Consider the following 21,024-nt stretch of genomic DNA (forward strand, 5'->3'; position numbering starts at 1 on the left):
TCGCTATTCTCCAGAAGCTTCTTCAACAAGTCCAACTCAGTGGAGAACACTCGGGCATTGGCCCTCTAGGTAACTCTCCTAGAGCCCTCAATGTAAGCTCAGAGAATCCCACAGCATGGATTGTCGACTCCGGTGCTACTGATCACATGACTGGTAATAGAAATCTGTTCACAACTTACTCCGCTTGCAATAAAAGCATATCAGTCACCATCGCCAACGGAGCCAAAACTCAAGTCACTGGTATTGGTACCGTTGTCTCGACGAAGTCCATGAGGCTAGACTCGGTGTTCTTTGTGCCTCAACTACAATGCAATCTCTTATCTGTGCATAAGATCAACCAAGACTCCAAGTGCCGAACTATTTTTTTATGGAAGTTCATGTGTGTTTCAGGAACAGGTCACGGGGAGACAGATTGGTAATGCCGAGCTAAGCACCGGACTCTATGTCATCAAGCCAGATCAGCCCGCCATGTGTCAGCTCGCCCAACATTCACCCCAGTACAAAGAGATCATGCTCAATCACCTTAGACTAGGGCATCCAAATTTCATGTATCTCAAACGAATGTTTCCTTCTTTGTTTATCAATAAAAATATCAATTCCATTCAGTGTGACATGTGTGAGTTCGCCAAACATTCTCGAAGCTCGTATCACCCCACCTCGTACAAACCATCTCGCCCTTTTGCCACAATTCACAGTGATATATGGGGGCCCTCAAAAGTTCCCAATATCACTGGAGTTCGATGGTTCCTTCTCTTTGTTGACGACCACACTAGACTCAGTTGGATATACATGATGAAATAAAAATCTGAAACATCCAATCTATTCAAAACCTTTCACAAAATGATCCAAACACAGTTCGACACATCCATTCAAATTATCCACACTGACAACGCTCGAGATTACTCTAATTCTGAGCTCGGCGATTTCTTCAAAGCACATGGCATAATTCACTCCAGCTCGTGCGTTCATACCCCGCAACAAAATGGGGTAGCCGAGCGGAAAAATTGACACATTCTCGAGGTTGCCCGAGCCATCATGTTCTCCTCAAACGTCTCATCTCATTTTTGGGGAGAAGCTGTCCTCACAGCCACCTACCTCATAAACAGAATGCCATCTCGTGTCCTTGGCTATAAAATCTCATCTCAAGTCCTTCTAGAGACATACCCTCACTGTTGACTCATCTCAACCCTACCTGCAAAAGTGTTCGGCTGTTCAGTCTTCACCCATTCTTATGGCCAAGGTAAACTTGAACCAAAATCGCTCAAATGCATCTTCCTTGGCTATTCAGCAACTTAGAAAGGCTACAAATGCTATGAACCCCGATCACAAAAATTCATAGTCTCAATGGATGTATCTTTTCATGAGTTCAGTCCTTACTTCGCCAATTCAGCTCGTCAGGGGGAGAATGACGAAAATGACTTCCCAAATTGGCTCATCATAAACCCAGAATTCAGCTCGCCTCAAAATCCGACCTCTCAAAATCCGACCTCACCTGTCTCAGAAATTCCCAGCTCGCCTCAAAATCCGACCTCACATATTCCAGAAAGTCCTAGCTCACCTGTTCAAGAAATTCCCAGCTCGCAAGCCTCTGAACCCTCTCCATGCGAACTGAACATCACCCAGAGTCCGGTACAAGCTCGCGACCAAGATGTCTCTCCGAACGTGAACCACGACACTATTGAACAAGGTAACATCGAATCTCCAGACTTACCCATTGCATTGAGAAAACCTCCTCGGTCGTGTGCTCAATACAGGATGGCAGATTACGTGTACTATGGGAATTTATCTACGAGCTACCAAGCCTATGTGGCGAAGTTAGATGAAGGAAAAGTGCCGAACTCCATCGAGGAAGCCCTTCAAAGTTCCGAGTGGCGAGACGCAAGTCATGCTGAGATCCAAGCCCTCGAAATGAATGATACGTGGGATATCGTCGAGCTACCACCAGGCAAGCGAACTGTTGGATGTAGATGGCTCTTCACCATCAAACACAATCCAGATGGGACAGTGGAGAGATACAAAGCCCGACTTGTCGCAAAAGGGTACACACAGGCGTATGGCATTGACTATCAAGAAACATTCGCTCCAGTTGCAAAGTTCAATATCATCAGAATCCTCCTTTCACTAGCAGCCAACTTAGATTGGCCTCTCATCCAGCTCGATGTGAAGAATGCTTTTCTAAACGGCGAACTGGAAGATGAAGTCTACATGCAACTCCCACCAGGATTTAACAAAGATCAAGGAGCCAACAAAGTCTGCAAACTCAAGAAGTCACTATATGGACTAAAACAGTCCCCTCGAGCATGGTTCGGAAAATTCACCAACGTGCTCAAACGTTGTGACTACGAGCAGAGTCAAGCCGATCCAACACTCTTCTCAAAAATCTCCACACAAGGCAAGCACACCATTCTTAGTGTGTATGTGGACGATATAGTCATTACCGGAGACGACCTGGAAGAGATCAGGAGGCTGAAGCAAACTTTGTCATCTGAGTTCGAAGTCAAGGACCTCGGCAGCCTACGATACTTCCTCGGCATGGAGGTAGCTCGATCAGAAAAGGGCATCTCTGTTTCCCAGGGCAAGTACACGTTGGATCTCCTCAAAGAAACTGGCATGCTTGGCTGCAAACCAGTTGACACTCTGATGGATGCCAATGTGAAACTTCTAGCTCGCACCAACGAGGCCGCCACCGACAAAGAAAGATTTCAGCAGCTTGTAGGAAAACTCATCTACCTAAGTCACACGAGACCAGATATTGGATTCGCAGTGAGTATGGTAAGTCGATTCATGAATAATCCCTCAGAAACTCACATGGACGCAGTCATGAGGATTCTCCGATACCTCAAATCTGCCCCAGGTACTGGTCTCTCCTTCAAGAAAAGACGAAGTTGAGGTGTCGAAGTGTTCACAGATGCAGACTGGGCCGGACATGTTCCAGACAGACGATCAACTTCAGGCATGTGCACATACGTGTGGGGAAATCTTGTTACATGGCGAAGCAAGAAGCAGTCTGTTGTCTCAAGAAGTAGTGCTGAAGCCGAGCTCAGGTCCTTAGCAAGTGGAGTATGTGAAGACATCTGGCTGAAGAGAGTTCTCGACGATCTCAAGATCATCACCGAAGGTCCAATCAAGCTCTTTTGCGATAATCAAGCTGTTCTCAGCATAGCCAAAAATCCAGTCCATCATGACAGGACAAAACATATCGAGATCGACCGATACTTCATCAATGAAAAGATTGAAGAAAAATAATCGATATGGAATACATTCCGTCAGGTCATCAGCTCGCCGGCATTCTCACCAAAGCCCTTCCGCGAGCAACCTTTTTCGAGCTATGTAGCAAGCTTGACCTCCTCAACATATACAGTCAAGCTTGATGGGGAGTGTTGAAATCGAGCTCGTCAGCTCGCCCTTCCGCGTCGAACTCATCAGCTCGCCCTTCCGCGTCGAGCTTGTCAGCTCACCCTTCCGCGTCGAGCTTGCCTCGGAAGTCCTCTCCTTGGAACTCATTCCTCATGGGAAATCGTCGCAGTTATTTCTCATGCTATTTCCGATGTCTTGCTCTCTGTGTATATTTATTATTCTCTCTTTCCTAGAAGTAGTTTTTACACATGTATTTATTACACTCTCTCTTGTACCCACCTTATGTATAAATAGGTGATACAAATTAATATTAAATACAAGAAATATTCAAAGTCTCGGAACACTCTCTCTCTTCTCCGATTCTCTCTTTCTTTATCTTCTCTCTCTAAACTTCAACATATATAATAAAAAAAAACATATATATAGTTCCACCAAGCAAATATGAACATTAGAGTTTGACTAAAACGTTGCTAAAATTGATATCCATATGTGAATAAAAGCAAAGTAATTGCCTGAAATTAGAAACAAATGTACACAACAATAATAATATAAAATATGAACATTGTAAATAACAGAGACTATAATATTGCACATACGTATGAGGTTTAAAAAAATTACATATCTGTGAAGCAATGTATTAAGAAGAGTCTTGGAGAAATTTTAAAACTTGCTTTGAAAAAGAGTGTAACAAGAATATTACACAACATTAGATTGTTTAATATATATAGATTAATAAAAATAATATTTATAAAGAAAAATAACCTTGTATATACAAGTTTTGTCGATGGGGAGAAAACAATTCATCATTGTTGTGAAATTTTTTTAGCAGATGTTGTGTGTTGAGAGAGAGAAGGTAAATAGTCAACGGACTTATATCAATTTAATATTACAATTTTTTCAACAATAAGAGGGTTATTATTGTAAATCTTCAAAAAACTTGTTATCTTCTTCTTTAATCCGTCAAAGTTTTTACGGATAGCTTTTTGGTGGGTCTCGTTGATTCAAATCTTTCCTAGGATCCTTCTCATCCCTCCTCCCTTGTGTACTAAACACCAAAAATTATAAATTCATCCACTAAAATCCTCTTGTATTATTCCATCCTTCCTAAACTCCTCCTACCAAACAAAGTGTAAAAGTCTTAAAAGGCATAGCTCATGTTCTTGCGTTCCTCGCCTCGTAATATGATAGGGTTGAGGCAACTAGCAAACTAACAATTGGCGTAATCAACAATAAGATTTCGATGATGTAACATAAGTATAATAAGTATGAGCTTTATTATTTAAAGGGTTATATAGCTATATAGCTACACGGCTATAGAGATTTTAGATTTGACCAATGTTTTGTTAATTTCTTGTTAATAGCCACAACAACCTATTTACGGCCTAATAAAATACCAAAATGTCCCCACATAATTTCCACCCATTTACACACTAAATATTAAAAATTTTAAACAAAAATATTCGGCCATAACTATTCCCGGAAATCAAGGAAAGACTGTGGATTAACCGAATATACCCATTTGAACACGCCACTTTTCTTCATTTTGTTTACCCAAAAAAAAAAGAAGCCGAGAGAAAAAAAGAGAGGAAGACGAGGAAAAAATTGGAATCATCGGACGAACGACGACGACTAATGAAATCATCGAGAAAAGGTATGTTTGTAGCCGATTTAATTCACAGTTAACACTATTTTCTCATAGGGGTGTGTTTGTACATGATTTTTTTTTGTTTATGGGTTGTTCTTCTTCGGTATGAGATGGTTTTTTCCGTTGAAATTAGGTTCACAATTCGGGAAAAAGAGATCAACTGCATTTCAAAATCGGAGGGAAAAAATTGGTGTTCACGCGCGCGCTCTCTTCCCGTGGTTCCACAGCCCCAACGCCTACATGTGGAACACCATGATTCGAGGTTGTTACATGGTCGGGATTGCAAAAGCCTGCGAAAAGGCTCTGACGCCCAAGGAAGATGGTCGGTGATTTGCGTGACGAGGAATATGAGTTTCAATGATTATTTGGTTGTACAGAATATGATGATTCGTTTTTGTTCAGATGTTGTATATTCGTGTAAATACAAAGCATATTTACAGTATATTCGTGTAAATACAAAGCATATTTATAGTATATCCGTGTAAATACAAAGCATATTTACAATATGTTAATTGTAAATACAAAGCATATTTACAATATATTAATTGTAAATACAAAACATATTTACAGTACATTCGTGTAAAAAAAATGAAAAAAATTCTAGAAATATTTTGGACGTTCTAAAAATATGAATATATGGAAGACAAAATAATATCAATAAATGAAGAATATATTTACAGATTTTACCATAATGAATTACCATGAAAATATAAACTAACTAACTAAAGTCAACGCTAAAAACTTCCAAATACATAACAATAATTGCGCTGGAACATTCAAAATCTGCTGGAAAATTCAAAATTCAAATTTGAAAACTTCCCTATTCGGTTTCAATATTTTATTCGAAATTTAAAAAAAAAAAACTGTCTAATTAAAATAGCGGCCAAATTAAATAAAGACAAATGTGTAAAACTAATTCAATTAATAACATGCCACGTAAGTAAGATGACTATTTACGGAAAATTAACGAAAGTTTGGCTAAAACCAATTTGGTATTGTTTAAGATGGTTACGTAACCAATTATTTGTTATTTAAATTATAGTAAAAGACTAACAGTGATATTTACTGCACACTTTCTTTCTTAGATACACTCAGCGTATCATATGGATTAGCAATTACACATGAGAAAGAATAAAAGGAAAAAGTACGTTAAATTATAAACAAATATAAATTGTTTATAATTATAAGGGAGAGCTAAACAAATATGTTTGAAGTTGTTCATTATTGGAATACTTAATATTTGAACATTATACAAATATCACTTTATTTTTAATTTTAATGGGATTTTGTCTTTATTTTAAATGAAAATATTAACTGCAGTAAATATGTCAAATAAACAACAAGAAAAAACATGTAAAATAGAGGGATAAATGGAATATAAAAAGTGAAGTATTTGAGACATTAAATTTTAAATAATAATATTTGGGAAGTTCATTTCTACAGAATATAACCAAGATATTATATCATGGAAATTTCAAGTAATCTAATCCAATCTCGTCCCATACCATATTCCTCACCCATTTTTTGTGATGCTATATAACACATTTGTTAGAAATAGCTAATGGCTTTATTAAAAAAAAAAAAAAATCTCATAGCAAGCTTTTAGTGCTGATGCGCAAGTGCAAATCTAACCAACGCGCCAAATTTTCTGAGTTGTAAAGGGCTTTGAGCCCCATAGAGGAAGCACGTTACCGATTTTTGATAAATTAATTATTTAATTAATGACCAAGTCTTTCAATATAAAATCAAATTTAAAGACCGTACGATGAATATGGACGGCCAAGATCTTCGCCAATTGCAGTCCATATTTTCTTAGAACTGAGTTAACCGTTTATTTAGGTGGAGCGACATGGGTTTATGCAGCACATTAATTCCAAAGTCAAAAACACTTTCTCGGTATTAGTAGTTTTTCTTTCATTATTATATTTTTCAGTTTTTTTTTATCGGTAATGTTCTTATTATTATTTTTTTTCCCTTAATATATTAACTTATACAGTTAACGGTGTATAGAAATACAATTTATTACTGAAAAGGAAATTAATGGTACATTAGAACACCTCCTTTTTTTTTTGAACGGAATAAAATAGGGATTCATGAACATGCTTTTAATTTTCAATATACATCAAATAAGATAATTTTGAGTTAACAGTAAAAAACTTCTGATTGTTTAATTATCAAGGCATTATAATTATAAATTGCTGTATAATTATTATAATACACCTTATCATTACTTACTAGTACTACCACATATTACCAAGCAATTACCAATATAACAAACATATCTCCTTAGCTGACTATATATTTATACACACACACACATCACATATATATATATATATATATATATATATATGACGTAAGTTTTTTCTGATAACTTTTAACGCAATTTATAATTTCATGAGCTGTATTATTAATTTCATAATTATTACCATTCACGTTCAGAAGTATATAGTCATTTTTTTTTTCTTCTTCTTTCTCATTTCGCATCTTCTTCATCTTTGATCTTTCCTTATTTAGTTCCTGATTTTCATTTCTTCAAAACTGTGCTCTATATTTAGCAACTGCATATCTATCTCTCTCTATCTCTACAGATAAAGGTACAATCTTTACACTTATCAATCTCCAAACTATTTTTATTATTTTTTTGCTTTTTTCGTTTGATGTATATGTGTGTAGTTTAATTTATTCCAGCAGTTACCGAATCTTAATTTGGCCTCTCTTACTTTTCTCTCCTTTTCGGTTACGAGTCAAATAACGTCCACATTCTAACGAAGAAATCGGAAATAGGGAAATCATAATTAAACGCTCGATTTTCTCAGGCTCTTTCACTGCCCATTGCTTTGAATCATTCATTCATTCATTCATTGTTCCCGTGTTTATGTTGTAATGCGAAGTTCGCTTTTTTTGTGTGTTTTTGCGATCAGAATCAGATATTCATATATTTACATCCTCCTTTGGAAATTCGCAAAGATGACATAGACAGAAGAGATTGTAGTGCATTTCGAAGCTTGTTTCTATTTCTGTTTTAGAAAGAATTAGTGAAACGGTTCGAGTAATTTAGGTTTATGGAGGGAAAATCTCAAGAGGGGTTTAAGGGTTAAAAAACAATGGGTAGCAAGGAAGAAGATGGGGAAGGGAACGATGACGGGCCGGCGATTTGGGCTTTGAAGCATTATTCGGAGCCCAATGTGCCTCGGCACAGGCGGGCCCAGAGCGAGGTGATCGTGCACCGGCGGAGCAACAGCTTTCAGAGGCTGAAGAGCCATGTCCAGAGGGCTTGGAGATGGGGAAGCGGGCCCGGGGGCAGAGAAGAGGGTCGCGGGGCCACCGGTTTCAATCCCGAGATCTTGGCCAACCAGAAACGCCAGTGGTATCAGCACCGATCCAAAGTCATGGTACTATTTGCTTGTTACACAGAACTATGGTATTAAGTTGCTTTTTTTTTTCCTTCTTATTTATCAGAATTGGAAAATTAAATAGAAAGAACATGAATGAAGCTTGGTTAGAGTTTTGAACAATTTAGACTTGAGAAGCTTGTAACTTGCATTGTTTATGTTGAATAAACGATAGGTTTTTTTTTTTTAGCTGTATTCCTCGACTTTGCTTGGTGTTTGGTTAGAATTGGTGCTCGAGTCAAAATTAGGCTGAGTTGTTATGGATCTAATCCCATGAATTAGCTCTAGTTCTTTCCTATCAATGGAGTTGGGGTTTAGGATTCAATTTTATTTATTTATTTTTATTTAATTATATTATATGTTATGTTTGGTTTATTGGAGCTGTAAAGGAGTGTTGTTTTGTGGGTGCAGGATCACACAAACTACAAGGAGCCGAGTTCGCTCTTTGAACATTTCATTGTGGCGGGGCTTCAGCCGGAGACTAATCTCGAGTCCGTCGAAATCGCATTTGCCAAAAGGAAGAAGTGGGAAACGGAGATGGCAAAGTCCGAGATCATCGACTTTAAAATGCTTCATCAGCGAAGGCCTTCGGTTCCTACGCTGGACCCTCAGGTTCGCTGCAAAATTACACTTGTCTCTAAGCAAATTTCACTACTTTGTAAACTTTAAATTTATACATGTGTTTTTTGGTTTTGTAGATACTTTTCAAGTATCCTCCGGGGAAAAGGTTACAAATGCGTTTCAAGGATTTAGCTTCCTTCTGTTTTCCGGGCGGAGTTAAGGTCTGTGTTCATGTTTATCTTTCATGCGCTTTTGACTCTTCAAACTTTCACATAATTTCGAGACATTCTTTTATTTTGCATTCATATGCTTACAAGTCCCTCATAGTGAGATTTATGTTTTTACTTCACACAGGCACAGTTATTGGAGAGAACTCCATCGTTAAGTGATCTAAATGAACTTATTTATGGACAGGTACGATAATCATAGCCATTCATCTCGAACTCTATTTTCTAGCTGCTGATTAGCAACAGAATCTCATATATTTCTATTTGCCAAATTTAATCAATGGCGAATATTTTCTCGCGTGAAACATTACAATCAACAGGAACATTTGGGCAGGGATGATTTATCTTTCATATTCTCGCTCAAGGTACATAATGCTCCCGCTTTATTGTCTAACGCATAACAATTCTTCTGTTTTTTTTTTTTTTTTTTTTTTTAAATTTTATATAAATATATTAATTGAATAAAAACATTTCTTGAAAGCAGTTTCGTTCTATATCTTTGATGATGATCAGGTGGCAGACAATGAGACTCTTTACGGGGTTTGCATGCACGTGATGGAAATCGTACAGAGGCCTCCCGATATTTTAGGTCTCTCGTCGTCGTTTTCTCATCCATCACGAGGATGCAATCGTTTTTTGGTCTCCGCGCCTCGTTGTTACTGTGTGCTCACTAAAGTTCCGTTCTTCGAGTTACATTACGAGATGTTGAACAGGTAACTATCAAGAACCCAAATCGGGGGATTTTAAGCAATGTCACAAAAACCTCCCTCGCCTTTCATTACTCACGTGTGGTTAAATGCGTGTTTCTTGCTACGGCGCAGCATCATCTCGCAGCAGCGCCTGAATCGGATAACGGAGTTCGTCAACGAAATGTCTCTCTACGATTACGTTCCTTCGACCCCCGGAACGCAAGATCAAGCGCACGGGAAATTCGAATCTCCGGAGAGTGAGCCGTTTAGCGATTGGATGAGCTCTGCAATACCGGTGGACAGTGCTGTGGCCATTACAGCCGCTGCTGCCGGATTTATACCCGAAGAAGGAACAACTCCGCTCTCTTCACTGAGAATTTGGGACGAGTCTCACTCCCCTGAAAGTTTTACCGCAAGTGATTCTTCCGAGCTCAGTCAGCTGAGGGATGCCGATAGAGACAGTAGGAAACATTTGCAATATTTCGATGATTCTTCTGAGGTCTCCGATACTCGTTCCGAGACTCTAGAACGAAGTAACGGAAGCTGTGAAAATGGCTATACTTCTCCGGAGATTACGATGTCTTTATCTTCGAGATTTCGCACGCTGGCGAGCCTTGGGAGCGCCGAATCCTTATTCAGGTGGTAAATCTATTTCCGAGTGTGTCCCCTTTTAGTTTTCAGTGTATAATATAATATGCGGGGTAAACTCATGAATAAAGTGCACTCTGAAATGTCATTATGTGCACTAACAATGATTAATTTTGTTTTTTTTTTCCTGGTAAATAATGCATCTTTATCTTTGGCAGTCCAGCTAGAAGCATGGCATCCGAGGACGACGAGGAAGAATATCTCTCGAATTTCGAAAAAGATTTGGGCGATGAATTGATTATGGAATGGGCCAAGGTTAGTTGGTTTCTATGGTCGGTCTTAAATGTATAAATCGTTCGTTCCTGATTTGACTGCTCTTTTCGTTGGCCCACTCCTCTGTTAAAGGAGAACAAAAACGACGTGCTACAAATAGTTTGTGCATATCACTCTCAGCCCCTCCCTCTGCGAGGAAGCAAGTTAGTGTTTCAACCACATGAACATTTACAGCCCATTGAATACCTGAGACCTCCTGTTTCCGCCCTCGGAATATACGAAAAATATCTACATCCGTCGATCATATCTTCTCAGGTATGTTTTCGGTTACAAACCGGTCCTTGATATGATTCGTGAAAGTTTTGCTCACGAACTATTATCGTTCTCTGATATCTGAAGGTGAAATTCAAGTTGGCTGCCGCTGAAGAAGCACATGCATTATCAATATGGACGACTGCAACAATTTGTCGTGTTCTGTCTCTTGACAATGTGAGAAGAATTAAATTAAATGAGGTGTAGATTTATATTCCTATGGTGATGATTTTGAGTTTGATGAATCATTGCTTATTGCAGGTCTTAACATTGTTGGCGGGTGTTTTGCTGGAAAAACAAGTAGTTGTCGTGTGTTCAAATTTGGTAGGAATTTTTGTGGTGCGAAGTCTGATATCGGATATCTTTCTTTATTTAATTTGTAGTTTAATAATTTGCACTCTAATGATTGTAGGGTGTGCTATCAGCCATGGTGTTGTCCCTTATTCCCATGATTCTTCCATTTCAATGGCAGAGTTTGATGCTTCCAGTAAGTTAATTTAAAATTTGAAAAAAATTGCATTGTCAAAGCTACTATTAGTCTCATTTTCTCGATAGAAATTTTTTCGTTTGGCGAACCTCCAACCTTTTTAGTGTGGTGGAACTACGTATCATCTGAACTAGCCGTCTCTTGTATATTAAATTAATATTTTTTTAAGCTAAATTCCTAAAACCTTTTTCAGGTTCTACCTGCACGGATGCTTGAATTTCTTGAAGCACCAGTCCCTTTCATTGTGAGTTTTCTACTGTATAATAGTTTTGCGTTTTTTAAAAAGTTCAAGGAGATCAGATTTAGGATCTTCCAACGACATAGCTGATTTAGTCTTTCAAGTGTAGCAACAATTTTTTTTTTATTAATTTGTTTTACTTTATGTTAGATTGCTGCTAAGAAAGGATTTTTTATTTTTATTTTTATTTTTTATTTTTAATCTTTTGCAGGTTGGATTGCAAAACAAACCCACCGATCTGAAAATGAAAACTTCGAATCTTGTCCATGTTAATGTGTTCAAGGACCAGGTCTGACTTCCTTCTATAGTTTACCTTTTTAATGAAACATTCTGATGGTTGACAAATATAGAGCTGAATTCGAACCCAATATGGTCGTACCTAAATCTGATGATTGTAAAACTTACTGGAGTTTAGTTTAATTTACGGCCAAAGTGTGCCGACTATGCGTATTTAAACTTCCATTCTTAGACTATGTCCAGTTTTCCACATCGATGATATGAAATTACGTTGAGACTATTACTCCAATCTAAAAGGAATTTTCATATTTTTCTTTCACTAGTTGTCATACCCAGATAGTGCTGCTTCTTACTAAATATTGTTGAAACAGGTAAAAACATGTAGCTTGCCGACACTTCCAAGGTATAAAGAGCTTGCCTCCGTTCTGGCCCCTATCCATGCTAGATTATCACATGAAAATTCGACCGCTAAGAGGCATCCCGTTCATAGGTGCAGCGAAACACAGGTTTGTACCATATATATATATACATATATATATATATATATATGTGTGTGTGTGTGTGTGTGTGTGTGTGTGTGTGTATTGAGGGTCTTCTAGCTAAATAGTCAATTGAAAGTGATAAATTTGCAAAATAGCCAAGGTTCGTCTGAAGTTATTAATAAAATGGCCAAAATTAAATGGCCAAAATTTATAAAAAGGTGCAAATACGAGGTGTTAAGAAATTTTATTTTTGAATTTTTACCTCTGTCAATACATTATATTGTGCACAGTTTTAAAAAAATGCTATTGGCACTGTCAAATAATGGTTACTTTGCTAACAATTCGAAAAATTTGACTATTTTACTAAGAACTTGAAACCTTGGCCATTTAGCAGATCCGTTAATTTAAATTTGAAGAAAGTTCCTTCAATATGCAGTAACTGAAATTATCATGCTTTGAAAAGTATTAGATTGAAAAGAAAAAGAAAAAAACATTACAAGAAAATCTTCTCTAAGTCAAGAACAAGATTGTTTCACCGAGGCTTGTAAGTTTAGGGACACTACTTGAACATATCACAGAGATGTATGAATTACTGGTCTCCAATGAAAATCAGTTTTGTATTGGTCTTTTTTTGTGTGATTAATCCGTGTTTATATTTGCAGGCTGAAGCTACAGGTCATTTTTTAAGAGAAACGAGGGCTTACATGGAATCACTTTGTTCAGATCTCAGGCTTCACACGATTACAAGCGTACAATCAAACAACGATAGGGTACAAATTATATAAATTACTACACCAAAAAAGGTCGATAATCATATATTCATTGTGACTGCTTTTGAAACTCTTGGGTGAATTGGTCCAGGTTTCTTTGCTTCTCAAGGATAGCTTCATAGATTCCTTTCCCGGTCGAGATCAGCCGTTCGTCAAGGTAATTTTTTTATAATTAATTGATATATTCATATAAAAAGTCTTGATGGTGAGAAAGAAAGTTGATTGTTCTCATTGCTTGTGCTTTGCATTTTGCCATTGCAGCTTTTTGTGGACACCCAAATGTTCACTGTTTTATCAGACTCTCGTTTGTCAAGATTTGAGAATGGACATTCGTAGCTTAATCTTATCTAAGATTATAATACAAGAGCATCATCAATGGAGGTTGGAGATTGGAAGTTGTGAATGAGTTCGGCATAAAAATTTCAAACAAGGGTAATTTGGCTTATTTTTTATTCATCAGCCAATGGGTTTGGAGGCTGTTAAAAGCCACAGAAAGCTTTTGAGGCCATCTTTGTATGTAAAATATAATTGTTGAAGAGGAAAGAAAAGAAGAAAAAAACCCCTCCAATCTTTAACCCATAAAAATTATCATGGCCCATATTTACAGGGGGTTGTCAGTTGTGATCTTTTGGAAATGTCTTTATACGTATCTTAATATCGATATTTTGTGTAAATGTCAATAATTTAATCGACATGTCAACAGGTGAAAATTCTGACCTCAATTTTTGTTTAGCTTCTGCACTTGATAACGAAAAATTAAATATACAGTTCTCTGTCTTACAACTATTTCTGGGATAATCACAGTTGAAAGGAGCCATTTTACTGATGACTAAATTATTGATGCTACTATTCACGATTGTCATAATCCCATGAAATAATGTTTTATATTACTTATTCTAATCGCTCGCCAATTGTAATTGCAAGACATTTTTATCTCTATGAATGGTTATTCAATTCATTCCAAGTATCAACCTATTGAAACAATTTACATAAATTTGTATAACAGTACGGCTCGGCCATTGAGAGCTTCAATCATCACAGCTCAAAGGTATTGGCCATTCGTTGCCCTTGCTTGAACCGAAATTAAAGACTATTTCTTTCAGATATATTTAACTCTTCTGCATTGTAGGGCAGATTTACCACTCAAAGCTAAAACAGCCATATATATAATTATATCCTATCCCCAATTTTATAGGGATGCTATAGTAATGGGAATTATATTTTATTATTGATCCAATAACAATTTCCAACCAGGCAAAGAATTGAACAGAAAGTTTACTTGTGCAACTCAGAACCTATATTATATCTATTGACCTGATATACCCAACACAGCAGAGAAAATCATTTTCATCTCCTCCACGGGATCGCTCACAAGTTCCGACGATTTCACTCGCCAGGCAACATGCTCGTCGGGCCTCACAAAGATGGCTCCTTTGTCTGTCATCTTACATATATCCCACCACGACGGTGAACTCGCCGATTTCTTAACTTCCAAGGCATCGACGTGATTCTCCCAAGGTGACAGAAGCTCCTTAGTTCTCACCGCCACTCCTTTGGCTTTATCAGCAGACCAAACCACGCATATCTTGACTGAGACCTTGAATTCCTCGGCCACTTCAAACGCAGCCCGGGCGAGGTTATAAGATTGCTCGGTAGGTGCTACGATGAGAAGGAACTCCAATTTTTCTATGGATATAAGATCCAGCGTTGAGAAGATCTGCAATGAAATTATTTTGAATATATATCATGAAAATGTAAATTTATGAAAATAACAGAGAAAGTAACAACTCTTTCCCTTTGGGTTGTGCCACAATTCAATTTTTGTCTGTTCCTCAAAATGAAATATATGTCCCTGAGTTTCGTAGAATGACACAAATACATCTCCTTACCCCGTTTTTTCAAATTTATAAGCATAAACGTTTGAGATAACATTAACTAATCATATTCACGACTCGTGAGATATCACCAAATATCATGGTTTAGAAATGAGTTTTTTAAGTACTAAAAGTTTGATAAAGTGACTGCAGGGGATATACTTGTTATTTTCCCAAAAATAATATTTATTTATATCGCACCTTGACTGATGAATCGGACAACAACTGTACATTCATATGTGGCAATCTGCAACCTGGATCAGCAGTAGGAATGTAATCCCTCCGGCGACCAGTCGGTGCTTCAAAAGTCCCTCTCGTACTTTTTCTGTCGGGAACAAGTGCTCCGTTGACGTACCTGACATTAATTAAAATAAGATTAGATGAGCTTCCCAAAAAAAAAAAAAAAAGATTCAATTGGTTATCCAGTTTGGGATCTTAGGAATGAGGAAAATCATATGATTAGTAGTTGGTCAAGAGCTGAAATTATAATTAGTTATAAGATGATATTAGAAAGAATAATGAGGAAATAAGGAGTATGTGAATTGTGAGAAGAAAAAAAAAAAAAAAAAAAAAAATTCCATGGACCCTCTTGACAGTCTGGAAATCTATCGTTGTATTCTGTTTATCCTATATTCTAGTATTGAACTGTATTAGTTCCATAACAGTTGGCTTAACAAAAATCTTAACTTGAATAATGACATTTGCCTAGGAGCATATAATTGGTTTTCGACGTTTATAACAGATTAAGAGGAAAAATATAGTCTCTGTGAAACCTGAAACCAAGATCCTCGGCCGGAAACTGGAGTTGGAGGCTCTTTCCTTCGTCAAATATTTGTCTAAGCTTAGCAAGCCTTGAAGACCCTAGTGGGTTTTTTTCATTCAGAATAAACTCCGAAAGTTGTGCACGCCCAATTGTGAAAATTCCATCCAAAACTGCCTTTTGTAGTTCAGATGGCAAGATAGTACCAATTGCACCGCTGATTACACGGTGGACTGAAGATATAAAGTAGTGTAATTATGAGATACACACACTGAAACTCACATACTAAAACTATTAAATTAAGTTTCTCTGGTGTACCTGAATTAGCGACAGTTGGATCAAGACCAAGAGCAGCAGGTACTTCCATTGCCGCCTTGAAGTTTTGAACGCTAAGCTCCGTGTTGAAAACGGCAATCTGGTAATAACAAAATCTAAAAGAATTTATGAAAAACTCCACCCAAATTACAAAGAGGAAAAAAAATATGTTGTTATAGCAAAGGTAAAAGATAAAAACCGATACCGGCCTACGTTCTGTTTCATAAGTAGTAAGCATTGAATACGGTGCAATACCCTTTACAACAGTAGCTATTTTCCAGGCCAGGTTATGAGAATCCTGAATGCCCGTGTTCATTCCTGCACAAGTCATTTCGAGTAGCGATCATAATTATTTCCCTTAAACACACAATTTTTTAGCTCTATCCAGAAGCAGTTTTAGAGGGAGGAAAAAAGAAAAATATAAAGAAAAGGCAAACAAACTGCAATAATTCTGAAATCATCGTATGTTTGTGATCTAGAAAAACACAAACCGAATCCACCGGCTGGAGGGAATCGATGAGCAGCATCACCGGCAAGTATTATTCGATTGTCACAACGTAAAAACTTCTCAGCGACCTCGGCGTGCATAACCCATGGCTTTACGTCAATGACGCTTATGTCCTCGAGCTCTCGACCAACGAGTTTGAAGATCAAGTCCTCGCACATCTAAGAAAACAGCAATTAAAAGTTCTTATCAGAGAACTTAAATTCAAATCTTAAGATTCTTCGATCTGGATATATATACATCATTGAATGCCATAGACCAAATCATTGTTGAAAAAAATGACAGAAAGAGTACCTTGGGACTGAAATCCTTAAGCTTTTGCTGAGGCGGATAATATGGTATCTGCAAGATAACGATAGCCGGTCAAAATCAATCGAGTCTTTTTTTTTTTTAAGAAAAAGCAAAAAAGAAGGAAAGTAAAAGCACCAACCTGGAAAACAAATTCACCTTCCTCGAGATCATGTGCAACAAGGACACCGATCGCTTTCGTGTTAAAAATAAAAAACAGCATACCGGGCCTCTCCTTGAGCAAGTACTGTCCGAGGTCTCTGCTCAAGAAATGGACGCTTATAAGATTTTGCAACTCTCGTTCGCCTTTCATATCTATCCCCAAAAGCTTACGCACTGTACTTCTGGCACCATCTGTGCCGACAAGCATGTTACACCGTATATTCCTCTCTTTATAATCACCATCTTTGCCAACAGCCGCGGTCACGGTGATACACTCATCACTGGCATCTATAGATACACATTCATGACCCATCAGTATCTGCCTCTCGCCGAGAACACCACCGTGGAGGTCTTCCAATCCTTGAGCCGAGCAAACTCGGAAGTTCAGATTTTCGAGTTTGTTGAGCAATAGCCTCGTCAATTTGTACTGAGAAAAGTGAGCCACGGACACGGAGCTCACAACTTGCTCGAAATCTAGGGAACAGAAACAGATGACATCATCATCATCTAAACGTTGAGAATTAAGCTATTTAGCCCGAAACTCATTCTGAGTTTCTTCTTGGAAGAAACATTATCATAAGAAAAAATTATACAAATTAACCATTTGTATAAGCAATTTATATCACTGCCAATTTTTTTTGCTGAAAGCGTACCTTGCCCTCTAAATTTCGACTGTTTCACTAATTTTAAGACAAACCTCGGCTATTCTTTTCTATTGGCTATATAGCCAGAACACCCTAAACTCTGGATTTTCTGATTGCAATGAATAAGAAAAACAAAATCAAATTTAAGACCTTGAGGTTTCATATGGTTGACCGATCCGAGAACCGAACCAGAGAGCGATGTACAATACACGAACTTCCTCCATAACTCCACCGGCGGTTGAGATCTCTGGATCTCCTCTGCAAGCCCATCCAATTTACGAAAAACCTATCAACAACAAATATCCAGATCACGCACAAAGCTCCAGATATTTAAGAAATAATTTATCTCTGTAATAAAACCAACCTCCATGGATCGGTTGTTGATGAAATGTGCTTGTGGATGCTTTGAAAAGCTCTCGCTTTTCTCCAATACCGAGCATTTCACGCCTGCACAAGAACACAGCTAAGTTTTATATTACCTCCGTCACTCTATAGACTTAAGTGCGATATATTAACAAGCATTAACGGAGTTCGATGATTTAGATTATCAGCATCGCCAAACGAAGTCAGTGAAAGATTTATGCGAACCTAATTTGGTCAAAAGCATGGAGAGAACGAGACCCACAGGGCCAGCGCCGACTATGAGAACGGGAATCGCGGAATCGTCGGCATTGTTAAAGAGCTTCGAGGTCGACGAAGCTCGCCGCCTCTGAAGGACGAAGCAACGCGGTGGATAATTCGCGGCTCCGAATCTTCCACGTGAGCTTTTGAAGAAGCTCAAGAACCCCATCAACCAAAAAAAAAAAAACGCAAAAACCCGATGAGGATGGTAATCGTTGGGACGGGAAATGAGAAGGGAAAGAGAGAGAACTTGGCGAGGAAGAAAAATCGTGTCCGGAGGTGAAAGATCGAAACGTTTGGGCGAGGAGGGAAGAGAATGAAAAGAAATAGAAATGATTTTTTTTTTTTATTATTATTATTATTATTATATACCAAGTATTAACATCGTACTACAATTTTTCAATTTTTAATTTTATTTTTATACACAGATGTCAAAAATGGAGAAATATTCATTATAATGGATAAATTATTTTTCTCTTTTCACATAAGTGAAGTTAGTGTTCTCCTGATATTGTTTAAATCTGATGAAACTTTCAAACGTTAAAAATTAAAATTCATGAAGAAACAGTAACTCCAAAATAATTAAGGTGATGTTAAACGTTATAGAATATAAAATTTAATGAAATACAATATATTGTTCAATAATAAAGTGTAAAATAAAAAATAAAATTGTTTTTTTAAAGAAAATTATATTTTGTAAAAAAAAAGTGTTAAAAATCAAGTTTTGCAAAAGTGGATCGAAATTGTGAGAGTAAGAGCAAGAGAGGGAGAAGTGATGTGATGAGAAAAAAAAATTAGGTTCGTAATGATTTTTTTGAGTTTGGAGAGATCATTTTGTCAACAAAACTATGACAAAAGTCTACAATTATAGTTGATCACTACGGAGCCTAAACGTGGCTTACCGGGAGGTACCGCGCCTCCCGTCCCGCCCCCGCCCGGACTCCCGTTAATTCGCCAAACGGGAGTCCTGTCCCGTTATATAACGGGACGGAGGCGGTTAATGTCTAACGGGATCCGCGGATCCCGTTAGGCATTAAAAAAAAATGAAAAAAAGAATTTAAGAAATAAAATGAAAGGATTAAAGTGAAAAGATTTTGAATAAGTGGGTAGAAATGAAAAATATGAATGTTGTTAAATAATAATAAATGGGTAGAAAAAAACAATAAAGAAGAATGTGAAATTAAAAATGGGCCTCCTAAAAAACCTCACCGACCCCTAAAAAAGTGCGACGGCGAGGAAAAAGAGCACCTCTTTCCTCGTTAAATGTTTGAAAATGTATCCCGGACAAGGGCCGGGATATTCCTTTGTTATACACGATACTTTAACCATTTATGTTTACGTTTGCAAAATCAACTTCAAAATCGTCTAGAATATCGAAGCACATGAATGTTTCTTGTGCTCGATTTCGATGTTGAATCCAATCTTTTCCGCACGTCAATGCTTCGACCATCTCCGGTTTCAGGCTGCATCTTCTATCGTCGATGATCCGGCCCGCGCTGCTAAAAGCCGCCTCAGAAGACACAGTTGAAACTGGGATGGTGAGGATGTCTTGTGCCATAGATGACAAGATCGGAAACCTCCTTGCATTCTGCCTCCACCAAACCAAGAGGTCGATGGCTTCGTCGTCCGACCTGACCCAATCGTTCCTATCGTACTCTTGGATCTCCGGATGGGACCGTGCGTTGGTTGCGCTTGACCTCGTCTGACTTGTCCCAGCTTCTTGTTGTTGAGGAGACGGGCTGTACGCGGGCGCGTTGACGAAGACATTCGTGTATTGGTGTCTTCTCGGATATTGCGTCTGTGATTGAGAAGGTTGCGCTCGGTATTGCGGTAGAAGTTTCGCCTCGTAAACCTTGAAAAGATCAAAAAAAGCTTGCACGATCCTCGGAAGATCAAGTGCAACGTAATCTTGGTCCACAAAATGGTTTCTTATGTATTTCAAAAAAAAATTTAAACCTCCAATTTTACATCGGACGTCTAGAATGGCTCCAAAACCGTATAGTAATGGAACCTTTCCAGCCCCCCAATATTTTAAAAACTTTGCTGTCATTGCTTGAATAGAATCTTGAAAAATAGTTTCGTTTTTATTTTTATCAAGATGCACAGCTATTGCTGTCATAGTATGAAGACCGAGAAAAGAAGTGGGAGTGTAAACAGCAGAAAGATAACAAGTTTCTTTATAAAAAAATGTCGAGAAAAGAAACAAATGATTCAGCCATCCTAATATCCAAATCAGATATAGCGTTTTCGCCATGTACGCTGTTAATGTAAGAAACAATAACATCGACGTAACGCTTGGATAAGAAGTTGGTCAGTATAAGAAAGGTTGAATTCCACCTAATTTTGTTATCTAGGTGAAAGGTGCGTTCTTGAAGGCCGTTTAGTCTAAGCCGTCTCTTAAGCTCATCTACTCTAGAGGTTGAACTATTTATCCAACTTATGTAATTCCTAATCTTGTTTATCGAAGGGTCGTAACTAGCGGCTCCGACTTGAACTATGAGGTTGATGATGTGGGTAGCACAACGTTGATGTATAAGGGTTTCGTCTGCGTTAAGTTTTTGGGTCAACTCCCTAATCATGGCGTTGTTGCTAGT

The 21,024-nt window shown here is 37.8% G+C and overlaps 2 protein-coding genes across 4 annotated transcripts; one reads left to right on the top strand and one right to left on the bottom strand.

The window, feature by feature from the left end:
• Positions 1–7,473: 7,473 nt before the first annotated feature.
• Positions 7,474–13,979, top strand: LOC149388211 (DENN (AEX-3) domain-containing protein). Of its 3 annotated transcripts, none has more exons than XM_089623611.1 (19): positions 7,474–7,599; positions 7,927–8,397; positions 8,809–9,009; positions 9,096–9,179; positions 9,313–9,372; positions 9,506–9,550; positions 9,699–9,898; positions 10,007–10,513; positions 10,681–10,777; positions 10,868–11,050; positions 11,135–11,224; positions 11,309–11,371; positions 11,460–11,534; positions 11,728–11,778; positions 11,984–12,061; positions 12,381–12,515; positions 13,154–13,261; positions 13,353–13,418; positions 13,523–13,979. In XM_089623611.1, the coding sequence occupies exons 2-19, from the start codon at positions 8,110–8,112 to the stop codon at positions 13,595–13,597; spliced, it is 2,406 nt and encodes an 801-aa protein (XP_089479737.1). In that variant the 5' UTR covers positions 7,474–7,599; positions 7,927–8,109; the 3' UTR covers positions 13,598–13,979. The 3 variants fall into 3 exon arrangements, with proteins under 3 accessions (XP_089479737.1, XP_089479739.1, XP_089479738.1); XM_089623613.1 differs by having other exon boundaries at positions 8,064–8,397; XM_089623612.1 differs by lacking the exon at positions 7,474–7,599 and having other exon boundaries at positions 7,654–8,397.
• A 490-nt stretch (positions 13,980–14,469) lies between these two features.
• Positions 14,470–18,739, bottom strand: EMB2421 (FAD/NAD(P)-binding oxidoreductase family protein). The gene is made up of 11 exons (XM_089621582.1): positions 18,398–18,739; positions 18,174–18,256; positions 17,960–18,095; positions 17,146–17,639; positions 17,010–17,057; positions 16,702–16,876; positions 16,416–16,528; positions 16,214–16,310; positions 15,909–16,128; positions 15,337–15,490; positions 14,470–14,978 (listed from the first exon to the last, which is right to left on the bottom strand). Exons 1-11 carry the CDS (start codon positions 18,597–18,599, stop codon positions 14,568–14,570), a joined length of 2,133 nt encoding a protein of 710 aa, XP_089477708.1. The 5' UTR covers positions 18,600–18,739; the 3' UTR covers positions 14,470–14,567.
• Positions 18,740–21,024: the final 2,285 nt, after the last annotated feature.

This window comes from Urtica dioica, chromosome 8, assembly GCF_054948205.1.
Source record: "Urtica dioica subsp. dioica isolate 48M chromosome 8, U.dioica_male_clone48M_v1_H2, whole genome shotgun sequence".
Classification (NCBI taxonomy): domain Eukaryota; kingdom Viridiplantae; phylum Streptophyta; class Magnoliopsida; order Rosales; family Urticaceae; genus Urtica; species Urtica dioica.